Consider the following 12,870-nt stretch of genomic DNA (forward strand, 5'->3'; position numbering starts at 1 on the left):
CTTTGGAAGAGCAGGCAATGCTCTTAACCGCTGAGCCATCTCTCCAGCCCCTCCTGTCATCTTTAATTTGGTCGCCCTGCCTATGCTTCCTGCCTGACTGCTGGCCAGTTCGCGTTTTATTAAACCAATTTGAGTGACAAATCTTTATAGTATATAAGAGGATTATTCCACAACAGTTCTGGAACTTGTTCTGTAGACCAGGCTGGCCTGGAATTCAAGGGAATCCTCTTGCCTCTGCCTCCCAAGTGGTTGATTAAAGGTGTGTGCCGTAACTACCCAGCTAAGGTACTTATGTTTTGAATACAACGTTTTAGTTGTCAAGGTTCTAGAATATATTTAGGACACAGTATAGAACTAGACAGTGTGGGCAGCAGCGTGCAGCTTTCCTCTTTGACGGTCTGTCCTCATGTCTGAATGCATCACCTTCACTGTCACCTGCTCTGCAAAGAGAATGCAGCTAAGCCCAAGCCTGGGGCAGCTTTCCAGGGTGAGAAGTGTGGATCATGGTTTTATGTTTGTTCCTTTTTTTCTTCCTTTATCATTAGTTGGGTGTGTTGGTGGGATTTTTTAGTTGAATTTTCTGTTTTCTGTAGGTAGAAAGTCTAAGTAATATATAACATACTTCAAACATTGATCAAATACCAAAATGTGTATAATATAGATCTATGGTTCTCAGCCTTCCTAATGATGTAACCTCATGTTGTGTTGACCCCAACTGTAAAATTATTTTTGTTACTACTTCATAACTTTAATTTTGCTGCTATTATGAATAATAAATACCTGATAAACAGGATGTCTGATATGTGTCCCCTGTTGAGACCCCCTGGTTGAGAAACGCAGGTACAGATGATAAATCTAGGTTAGTTGAACTATGTGTAATGAGTACAAGTAAAAATACAGTGTTAAGGAATTCGATGGCTCTTTTTTGAAGAAACGGACCGTCTTCACGTGTTGTGATATATGAACTAGGGTGTTTTCTACTTTGAAACACGTCAAACGGCTGTTAATTAAATCTTACTTGATGACAATTTAATCAGCGAAATCGTCTTCTAAGAATGATTGTATACCTTCGCTCTGTTAGGGAGCTATTCTACCCGAACCACTGGGTGGCGTTGCAGCCTTAACTTTTTCTGTCAACAGTTTCTTCTTGGCGTTTGGGCTAAAGAATTGAATGCCAGAGAGGATTATGTGAAACGCAGCGTGCAGGGCAAACTGAACAGTGCTACCCAGAAGCAGACCGAGTCCTACCTCAGGCCGCTCTTCAGGAAGCTCCGGAAAAGGGTAAGGCTTCTGGAAAGTACTTCATTAGCACGTGATTGTCTTCTTTCTTTTTTTGGTTTTTCAAGACAGGGTTTCTCTGTGTAACAGTCCTAGCTGTCCTGGAACTAGTTCTTGTAGACCAGGCCGGCCTCAAATTTACAGAGATCCGCTTCCTCTGCTTCCGGGTACTGGGATTGAAGGCGTGCAGTGCCACCACCCAGCTTGTTTTTCTTTATTTAATCAGTATATAGATTTAGAGTAAGTAGTTTTCACTACATTTAGTAGCTTACAAAACTAGTTATGTTTTTTCTTTTTCAGAATCTTCCTGCTGATATTAAAGAATCAATAACAGATATTATAAAGTTCATGTTGCAGAGAGAGTATGTAAAGGTAAATTCTTAGACTGTGTGTTGCAGCTTTGTGACCATTATCTAAGTTATGTCATAATGTAATGGGTATTTGGAATGGGAAGGATCGTGCATAGTACATTTAAGAATGAATGTGAAGCAAGCTAGTAGGAAAAAAGCCTTTTTCTTCTCTTGGCATTGAGTAACAAACTTCAAACCACAACTGTATTTTCTTAGTCATTGCAAAACTGGGTTAAAAGGTTCCTCAGAGCATGTGCTGTACACAGGCAGTGTTCTTTTATGGTGGGATTGAATTTCAGTGTATAAATAGTTGATTGTGGCATGGAACGAATCCTCCCCTAGGAACAAGGCTCTTCAGACTGCCACAGAAGCCCACTTAATCTATAATATAGGTGGACTACCGTACTGCTGAGTCAGCGGACTTCACCTGTGCTTTGTAGTCTGTGGGAAATGTGCCTGGAAGGCTGCCCGGACTCGTCTCCACCCTTACAACACTGTGGTAGTGCAGAGGCCCGCTGGGGAGGGCCGCTCTCATTCACTCCAGGGTTTTCACTTGTGACTGCTTCTGGGGTAGGTGCTGGGGAAAGCACCCTAGAGTCTAGGACTTTTGAAGAGGGTTTGGAAGGGGACGCTGGAGGGACGTTAGTTGGTAGAAGGGAGAGAAGGGCTCTGGCTACCTATGAGACAATAGTGAGGACAGGCTTCTAATGGCTGAGCCTCCCAAGAAGCCTAGAGCGAAGGTTTCTTTGAATCGCAGTGATCCTGGAGCGCTAGAGAGGGAAGAAGGGGCTGCTGGCGTTCTCGGGGGGCTGCTGGCGTTCTCGGGGGGGGGGCTGCTGGCGTTCTTGGGTGGCTGCTGTTTTCTGGATGAGAGCATTGGCTTACTGAAGTGATTTTACTCTTAATAAAGCCAGTTGTTTCAGTGAAAACATTTTTATTTCATTCTTAGTTCCTGTTAATTGCATGTCTTTTTAAAATTTTAGTTCTTTGAGAGTTTCATACATATTTTGATCATATTACCCCTCCCAGTTCCATGGTATTTAATAAGTATGACTGCATGGTAACACATGGCCAGGGCCTCCATGATGGCAGAAAACATTGTAATGTCGATACATTTTCCATTATTTTATTCTCATGGTGTATATCAAAACCAGGTGAGACCTTGTTTTGTATAAATGACAGAAAGAACCAGTTTTAATAATGTGCTGGAAAATTCTCTTTGAAATTTCAGAGAAACTGAAAATTGGAAGATTTATTATTAAAAGTCCTGTTTTGAAGTTACACATGAGAGCCAGTGATTAAAAAAAAAAGCAGAATTCACTATAAAATTAAACTCTAAAATGTGTTGCAAAACAGGTTGCCGCTCTCTCTAGGGTGCACGGTGATCTCCCAGTTCACTGTGGTGCTGTGTTTTCACCCACTTTACACACCACACAGTTGGAATTTTGATAGGATATCTGAAGCCTTCTTGAAGTCCTTGGAGATCTTTTAGAAGTTACTTGCTCTTTGTTCTGTTTTCCCCTCCTTTCTCACAGCTAGCCAGACCTGACTGTAAAATCAAGCCATTTGTCTTACTGGTTTCTGTCTTGACTTTTCATAGCTTTTGTTTTAAGGTTCTTGGCAGGTGGGAGACTTGGGGTGGGGAATTTGGGGATCAAAGTGAAAAAATGCTCTTCTCATGCTAGCCATGCTTCAGCCGTTTGACTTGTAAACCTGTGTCCTGTCTGTTTATCCATCCCAGCAGATAGAGCACCCCCGTCCAATACACACTGCTTCCAGAGCCCATAGTGCTGTGTGATGTGCTGTGTGACTGCAGGTGGGATGGTGAAAGGCTAACTAGCTTCTGTCTACCTTCCAGCCACATCGGTGAAGACCGGATCTAAAATAGAGTTTCTGTTAGTTTGTCAAGTCAGCTACCTGCTATTCCAGTCTGAAATGCATTACTTTCCAGTGCACAAAGGCTTGAAAGGGTTGTTTGTTTTTCTTGCATGCTTAGCATTGGCTTCTCTTTCCACAGGCATTTTGTATTTCTGGGCAGGGCAGTAAGTCACCCCATGCTTGAATGTCTTGATTTGAGTAATGGAACACAATATTTTCATCAGGAGGTAGATAAAAAGTATGCCAGGAAGGGCTATGCAATACTTGAAATAAAGATTATGTTTTTTGTCTTTCTGATTTCTTAAACTCTCTTTCAGGCGAATGATGCGTACCTGCAGATGGCCATTGGGAATGCTCCTTGGCCTATTGGTGTCACTATGGTTGGTATCCATGCCAGAACTGGCAGGGAAAAGATTTTTTCCAAGCATGTTGCACATGTTTTAAACGATGAAACCCAGCGGAAATACATTCAGGTAAGCAGCTTTAAGGGACAAGATTTGCTCTGACAATCTTATTTTTTTTTTTTAAAGTTGTTTGTGAGTGTGGGTGTGAGTGCATGCGCCCACACGTGCCGTGGCATGCCTGTAGAGGTCAGAGGACAACTTTGTGGAGTTAGTTCTCTCTGCATTTGTGTGGGTTCTGAGAACAGAGCTCAGGTCATCGGACTTGCACAGCAATTGCTTTTATCAAGCCATCTTGAAGGCCTTACTCCAACATTAATTCTCCAAACCTAAAATCTAAACTGTAAGAAAAGGATTATGTTAGTTCCCTTATCTGTGTGGAGTGCGTTCAACAGCCTCCTGTGGATACCTGAAACATTGGATAATACTGAACCCTACATATACTACTGCACAGCCCACATACATATTTCAACTATGATAAAATTCAGTTTATTAATTAGGCTGAGTAAGTAACAACACAAGCTAGACATGGAGACATACAGCTGTAACCCCAGCACTCAATAGGTGGAGTTGGGATAGTCTTGTTCTGAGCCAGCTTGGAATAAAGGACAGGAGGGAGATATGCCTCAGAGAAACAGAATGCATAGGAGGAAGTAGGAGAGATAGTTTATAATTGGAGGAGGAGCAGAAGAGGGAGGTTGTTAGTAACTGATTATAAAAGGAACAATTGTAACCCTATTCTGTACTGAAAGTTATGTGATCATGGCCTCCCTGGAAACAGTGTGGTACTCTGCCCTCTGGGATAATGTGAAGTATCGTTTCTGCATAAGAAGATGAGGTGAGGTTGGTGATTTATTCGATGTCATGGTGAGTAAATGGTGAAGGCTACTGTTGAGCTTCTGCTGATCCTGTGAAAGAAGCCATGATGATAACGGTTGACTAAAGGTAGCTGGAAGTGTGAGACTACAGCCCCACACGAGGGGCCGTGCGCACAGTGAGTAGGGCGTACACAGGAGGATAGAGGGAAGTTCGGTGCTGGTGCTGATGTGGCGAAGGACACCAGTGACTTTCATACATGATGGAAAGAAGGGAAATCATTATGCTTTTAGCTTTTTTAACACTGAAATAAAACTGTTGGCATTTGCTTTGTTTTGTGTAGTCCAGGCCAGCTTCAAACACACTGCCTCCACTTCCTGAGTGTTTGAGTTATTGATATGAACCATATCCAGCTTGCTTTTTAAAAAATACATCAAATGAGTTCATAAGAGTTCGTAGGAGTTTAGCGAAGGCAACGAATTTAGAGTGTTTTATAATAATGGGACTTGCAATGTAGATTTAGTGTATGCTCATCTAAGAAGATATGGAAAGTGAAGTCTTGTTTCAATGTATATCATTTTTAAGTGGCATATGAAAATATTTTTTAATTATGTTTTATCAAGTCTGAAGTATTTATAGTTTTCTTGAAGTTATGCATGCCTCATACAAACTTGTTTGCACTGAGCTAAACTTTTCTGAAAACTCTGTGTGAATAAAAAACAAAATCAACTCTATCTAGCTTTGGCAAACTGTCACAAATCCCAGATTGTGTGTAACAACTTTCCCCGTGGCGGTTCTTAAACTTGAGGATGAGCTTTGGAAGTTTACTTAAAATTTGCTTAAAAGCATAAAGTATATTCAGATGAGGTGCCAGAGCACAGTTATTACCATATTCATGAATTATTTTTGTTTGTATTTTAGTTCCAAGTGCTGAATGTTAATTTTGTGGCATACTTTATGCCTTATTCGCGTACATTAGCATTTAAAGACATTTCAACCTGACTCCCCAGTGTGAATTTTGCAGTTTACAGAGTTCAAATACACTTGGGTAAATTCAACGACATTTTCATTCTTTAAGTTTTAGAATGACATTATGCTTTTATTCTGTGTATGTATGTGGGGCGGGGGTGGCATGTGCAATGGTGCCCTTTAAAGGCCAGAGTATTCTCTCCTTCTGCCTTTATGTGGGTTCCAGGGCTCTCACTCAGGTCATTAGACTTGGCTGCAAGTGCCCTTGCCTGCTGAACATCGCACTGGCTTCATTTTCAATTCCTAATAACCACCGATGACTGTAGTGAAGGCAAAAGCTTTGAGTTAAAATAGAGTGGTTTTTTTCTTTGACAATTAAATATAATTTCTTAAGGATTAAATTTGCTAATCATGCTCATTTATACCATGGCTGCATTATGCTTTAAAGTTCATACAGTTAAATAATTTTAAAGACAGCATTTCTTGTTGTAGACAATGGTGTGGTTTCTGCTTCCTCCTAGACTCCCTTTCTTTTTAAATATATATATATACACACACACACACACACCTATCTCTATATACATCTTTCTATATCTATATCTATGTGTATATATTATTTATTTAAGAAGATTTCTGGTTTATTTTGAAGCTGTGTAATGACCTGTTCTTCCAACCTTTCTTTGTAACAATATTTTTTGGTTCTTTCGTTGCTTAAGATAGTTCCTCTGGGAAAACTTTTAGGTTTGTTGTCGTGGCACCTAAATAAAACTACTATGCAAATAAAATTTAAAAAGAGATGTGGGCTGGGGAGATTGCTCAGTGGTTAAAAGACACTGACTGTTCTTCCAAAGATCCTGATTCCAATTCCCAGCAACCACATGCTGGCTCCCTACCATCTATAATGGGATCTGATGCCGTCTTCTGGCATGCAGGCAAACGTTCAGACAAAGCACTCACACATAAAAAAACACGCCTTTAATCCCAGCACTCGGGAGGCAGAGGCCACCTGGCCTCTGAGAGTTCAAGGCCAGCCTGTTCTACCAGAGCTAGTTCCAGGACGTGCCCCAAAGCTACAGAGAAATCCTGTCTCGGAAAAAAAAAAATCAGTGTGTTGCCTGAAGTTCAAATCAGGGTGTGACAAACCTTTATTTTTTTTTTCCCAGGGTCAGTTACTAAGTATCTTTGTGTTTCCTGTGAACTTCACCAGCAGCCAAAGGCTGCATTCCAAAGACAGTATTAAGAATAAGGTGGCTTTATTCTTAATACTTAATACTTAATACAGTTTGTGACCCCTGGCAAATGTATAATCCATTTTTTTCTGCATGAAGATATTGATAAGGAGACCATGCGAAATCATTTGATAATTACTTCTTTTAAAATACACCTCTTTAGATGAGGGAGGGTGACTTGATCGGGGGAGGGGGAGGGAAATGGGAGGCGGTGGCGGGGAGGAGGCAGAAATCCTTAATAAATAAATAAATTTAAAAAAGAAATAAAATACACCTCAAGAAATGCTGTATTGTTTAAAATATATAACCTTAATCCTACAGCCCAGTGATTCTGGATAATGGACCTTATTAAAAATTAAGATTGGCAGCTCAAGGCCAGCCTTGTCTACAGAGTGAGTTCCAGGACAGCCAGAGTTGTTAAATAGAGAAACCCTTTTTCGAAAAACAAAACAAAACAAAAAACCCAGACAAACAAAAAATTAAGATTGGGTCCAGAATGTTCCTAGTACGTTCAGCACATGCCTTCATGCTTGCCTTGTACCTGGTCCCCTCTTCCCATCAGTCAGTGCTACTCTCCTTTTTTTTTTTTTTTTTTTTTTTTTTAATTTTTCGAGACAGGGTTTCTCCGTAGCTTTTTGGTTCCTGTCCTGGAACTAGCTCTTGTAGACCAGGCTGGCCTCGAACTCACAGAGATCTGCCTGCCTCTGCCTCCCGAGTGCTGGGATTAAAGGCGTGCTCCACCACTGCCTGGCTGCTACTCTTCTTTTTAAAAGATTTATTCATTTATAATTTATGTATGTGAGCTGTAATGTGGGTACTAGGATCCAAAAATGGGTCCTCTGCAAGAGTAGACCCATGGGTGCTCTTAACCACTACACCATCTCTCCAACCCCCTAGTTAGTGCTACTCTTGATTTAAAGGTCTTTCCTAGTTTCGCCTGTGACTGAACGTCATATAAATGGAAACCTAGAATGTGTGAAATGATTCTTATTTTTATTTGAAATACTAGCATAACATGTTTTAGGAAATGTGGTGGAGAGCAATCCAGGAGGCTTTTGCTGAGTCTGACTCCATCCTCTGTAAACTGTGGATGCTGTTTGAAGTGCTCTGTTCTTCACAAGATTAAATATACCACGGGGAGTTTTCTCACCGGGCAGAGCAAATGAAAGCTGTGTAGCTTATTAGCTCACCTAAGTCTGCTTGTTAGGTTTAGATTGTTGGTGGTAACTTCAAGGTTGGTTCATTCCTCCAAATACAGAGGAAACCTTTGGACCAGATTTTGGAAAAGCTTCTTTTACACAAATTATAGAAACTTGATTATTTAGAGACTATAATTTGGTCATTTCTAGAGGCCTTCTGGCAGTGTTGATGAAAAGACAGTCAGAAGGAGGCCGAGAAGAAAAGTAACAGCACCTCCTCTGCAGTCCTTCTCCCAGATGGCCTCCTACCTTGCTCTGTGAGCACTGGCCGGTTCCTTCTCCCTGGGGCTTCCATGGGGCAGGTATGAAGGAACTGGAGTTATTTTGTAGTGGGACAAGTTTCAGATGTGTTTTCTCTACAGAGTTCCTGCTGCATCCCTCTGCCTCAGGCCTTTGCTTCCCCCAAGTGGCTGTCTCCAAACATTTGCTGTGTCTCTTTCTCTTGCCTTTTTAGAGTGTGACCTGGCCACAGTCTCAAGATTGCCAACTGTAGGGTCTTGTACTATCCCCTTGTTGGCCCTGAGCTCTGCCAACCCTTTGTGAAGTCCTTGGACCTGCCCATTAGATTATCAGTTCAAGTTTTTGCTCTGCTTCCTGTTGGTATCCTTCCTGCACTCGTCACACAGATGGTCATCCTAGAAAGCTCTTGCCATCACACGTGTCCTAAAGACCCTGTTGGCAAGTTTTCAGTAATCTTAAATTCATGAATTTTTTGGTATCTCAACATTTTATCTCAGGTTTTGGCTATTTTATCTGTAATAGCATTGCCCAGCCTTGTGGAACATTTTATATATTTATATTATTTATGTATTTCCAATATACTCATCTTGTGCCAAAATTAGTATAATGTGAACTTTCATTCCTCTGGTAGGTGATCACAGCTTGACTTACACATTGTATACACCACAGTATAGTTATTGGTGAGTATTCTTCATATGTTAGTACTCAGATTATACATGACACATTTACAGTCAAGTCTTGGCTGAGGTCATTTTTAAGTGGCAAGTTGTTGCACGGTAAGAACCTCCTACCCATGTGGTACTTTCCAGTGGTGTATTTTACACTGCATTTTCAGAAGAAAACACACTGGCCTTTTACACGGTGCTGCCCTTTAATGCCATGGAACACTGCGTGCTGATATAAACTGCGGTGTGCAGTGCTGCTTTCAGCAGCTCAGATGATAGGAAACAGTAGGTGTTTACCCCACCAGATCTCAGCTTCAACCACAGGCTTGAGAGGAAATAGGCCGGATCAACCTCCACAATAAATACCTGATGGCCATATGAATGAAATCTCCCCCAGATTAGAGCAAAGCAGATCACTCACAGCATCTCAGGAGTTAGTCTCACTATGCCTAAACTAGGGTGGAGTGAAGTCCCTTCAATTATAAAAGAAGTGAATTCCAGCTCAGTTTCCTAAATTTTCAGTCAGGTGGAGTTAGGGTAATGACATTTCTGGCAGACAAGGCTTCACAAATGTGACCTTTGACCTAGAGCCCTGGAGTCTTAATCACAGTTTTCACAGTGCTTCCAGAAGGCAACAGAACGAGGATGATACTACCATTTCTCTTTGACACATGCGGCCCTGAGACAGACAGGCATGTTCTCAATCCCATGCTAGTAAGACATGGGGTTAGGTTTGAGCTGGACTGTCTTCCCTCTGTTGGTAGTGTGCTACTTCTGTCTGAGATTAGGTAATGTGCTACTTCTGTCTGAGGATAGGTAGTGTGCTACTTCTGTCTGAGGATAGCCTCCACTAAAGTGAGTGAAGCAAACCACACAATCCAGGAATTGCAATCAAGTGTAGAGCAAGGTGAGAGGAATTCCAAGGCTGAAGGTGGGGGATGTCCTGGCAGTCGCAGTACATGACAAGGAACAGAATGGAACAGAGGGACTGGACGATCCCAGCACAAAATGGAAGCGATGAACTTTAAAGGGGAACAGACCTACAAAAGGAGTGGTCATCATAATACCACTAAAGGACGCATAAAGGACGCATGTGTGACATTTCTGATAACTGTGATTTAGGGAGGATGGGTAAGAAAATATGTAGTATGTATACATGCATGGGGCCAGTGGGCATGAATGACATAAGCCCATGAAATCCTCCTAATTTCACAGTCAAGAGTCAGTAGGTGATCCTCAAGGAGAAAGTGGTATGGAAGTGTTTGCCTCTGTGCCCTGGAGTTGGGGGTAGGAAGGAATGAGGCTAGCGAATACTTTAAATTTATGGCCCATCTGTGCTATTTTACACAACATGAACTCAGACCCCAGGATTGTCCTTTTCTCTTTCTGTCACAATTTATAAACTTCCTACTTTCAAATCTCCATGATTCTATATTGAAGGGTCTGGGGACTGTCCTCTTCTAGGTGCCATTTGGACAACCACTAACCTCTCTTCTGTGAATTTTTGCAGTGTCTCCTCTGAGTTTGTCCTTGTTGTCTTTGATTCTCTTCAGCACCTACACTGTTGCAGTTAGAATGCAGCTTACGTTGCACAGTGTGATATTAGCTCTCTTAATGTCAGAGTGAAAAGTCCAGCCACAAACAGCCCTAACTGTGTCCACAGCTCTTATTTTGGATGGATGGATCTTGCCTTCTTGGCTTATTACTTGGGGTGGGGTTTTTTTTTTGTTTTTCTCCTGGCTTGTTTTTTGTTTTTGTTTTTCCAGAGTTTAGCATAGTGCTTGATATACAGTAAAGAATACTTAAAACGGCTGTTGAGATAAATATGTTTTCATAAGAATTTAAAGTCAGGTGGCACATATGACTGTAGAGATGTCCGTCCACAGGACGCTGAGGCAGGAGGATTACACATATGACTGTAGAGATGTCCGTCCGCAGGAGGCTGAGGCAGGAGGATTACAAGTTTGTGCCCAGGGCTGTCGAATGAGACCCTGTGTTTTTAGAAGTCGGTTAATATATCAATGGCTCTTAGCTGTCTGCTTGTATGATGAGTTACACGGTTGTCCTGCCTATCCACCCACAGCAATGTGAAACGGTAAGCTAAGGGACTCTAGCTGAAAAGACTTGTTTCCATTTGGGTAAAACAAAAACAAAACCCTAACCATGTCCTGAGAATGGCACACTGTTAAAAATCCATGCTAGCCTATCAATCCTTATTGCAAGGATTTATAGTAGTGTCCCTGGTTAGGGCTCGTGACTGTGCCTGTTCTTAGACTTTTGAGTGTAAAGGCACCTCATAAATGTGTCTCCGTGGAGCAGCTTGTCTGAAGCTCTAGTTAGGGAACGTTCCCTGACTCCTGTTCAGAACAGTTCATGACATGCTTGGCTGCAGACTGAAGCCCTTGTGTCTCATCTTTCCTCACTGCACCTTTCTTCCATCTATTCCGTCAGGACACTTAGAGATGCCAAATCAGTGATGTCATGTGTGTTTCCATAGCTACAGTTCAAATTTTGCACACTTATGATTAGAGCTCAACAGTAGGGGAAGTTGGGAGTATGGATTTAAAAGGAGACAGTGCTTTTGTTTCCTGGCCATCCAGACCCGAATAATCACACAAACTACATTAATTGTAACACCGTCTGGCCAACAGCTCAGGTGTATTCCTAGCTAGCTCTTGCATCTTAAATTAATCCATTTCTGTTATTTTATGTTTTACAGCAAGACTTGTGGTTTGTTACCTCACATCCTGCTTCTTGGGCAGCACATGGCATCTGCCTGACTCTGCCTTCTTTCTCCCTGCATTCTGTTTAGTTTTCCTGCCTAACTATATTCTCTCCTGCCATAGGCCAAAGCAACTTCTTTTTTAACCAATGGTAAAACATAGTCATAGCATACAGAGGGGAATCCCACATCATTTGGAACTGAAGTTCTTTATCCTAAAGCAGATATCTGGCTAGTGGGAGAAATATGAGGAGCAAAGTAAATTACGTGCTCTCCTTCTCACTGCTGGGAAGCCTCTTTATCATAGGAATCAGTGGAAAGAGAACCTCTCCACATTGATTCTTAGCGAGCTCAACATGGCCAATGTTTGGATCTGGAAAGACTCAGAATGTTTCAACATCATGTTCCAGATGTTGAGTCTATTAGATCATAGCTCAGTTCACAGTAGTTGATATCTGTGTTAGCAGTTTCTACTAGGAACAAACTGATTCAGTTTGTTTTTGATGATTTCAGTGAGTTTATGAGAGTTACTTGGTGTGGGCACAGCAGTAAACATGTTGTGAGCTCCAGACCAGCCTGGGAACTTGTTTGACCCTGTCTAAAATTATAGACAAAAAACAAAAGCAAAAATAAAGTTGTTTGAATATTTAGAGTTTAAGATTTCTAAATAATGGAATTTTAGGTATCCAATGCTATTTTAATGTTTTTCTTCCTAGATTTCCAGCTGTTTTCTTCTGTTACTATTTCATATAACTGTGCCCTGTAGTTTCTTCCCACTGGGTCATGAATCTCTTGTTTAAAGCTGTCCTTTCATGTCAGTTAGAGAGAAGAAGGTGGATTTGAGAAGAATATAACCTAAAATACCAGGCAATATGCTACCTGTTCATTTATAGCCAGTGTTACTATTTTAGACCTAAGTTTTATTATTTTTCTTACTGTGATGGGAACTGCGTGGTTCTAATTTTTGTGAACTTAAGTGAGAAGCCTTAAAATAATTTGGTTAAAAAATTGGTATGGGTCAGTACAAATCATTAAAATTAAACACTGCTGTTATCTGTCCTTGTTTTAATGACTAGCCAATAATGTTATAAAGATTTTAGTAAGACATTTAACAAATATTTCT

The 12,870-nt window shown here is 41.2% G+C and overlaps 1 protein-coding gene across 2 annotated transcripts in view; it reads left to right on the forward strand.

The window, feature by feature from the left end:
* Positions 1-12,870, forward strand: part of Prpf18 (pre-mRNA processing factor 18) — a 33,342-nt gene that overhangs the window by 17,407 nt on the left and 3,065 nt on the right. For both annotated transcript variants that reach the window (XM_075970457.1, XM_075970458.1), the window contains 3 exons: positions 1,141-1,281; positions 1,579-1,650; positions 3,824-3,979. In XM_075970457.1, coding sequence (XP_075826572.1) covers positions 1,141-1,281; positions 1,579-1,650; positions 3,824-3,979 — 369 coding nt within the window. The remainder of the gene's footprint in view (positions 1-1,140; positions 1,282-1,578; positions 1,651-3,823; positions 3,980-12,870) is intronic.

Source organism: Microtus pennsylvanicus, chromosome 4 (assembly GCF_037038515.1).
Source record: "Microtus pennsylvanicus isolate mMicPen1 chromosome 4, mMicPen1.hap1, whole genome shotgun sequence".
In the NCBI taxonomy this organism is placed as follows: Eukaryota; Metazoa; Chordata; class Mammalia; order Rodentia; family Cricetidae; genus Microtus; species Microtus pennsylvanicus.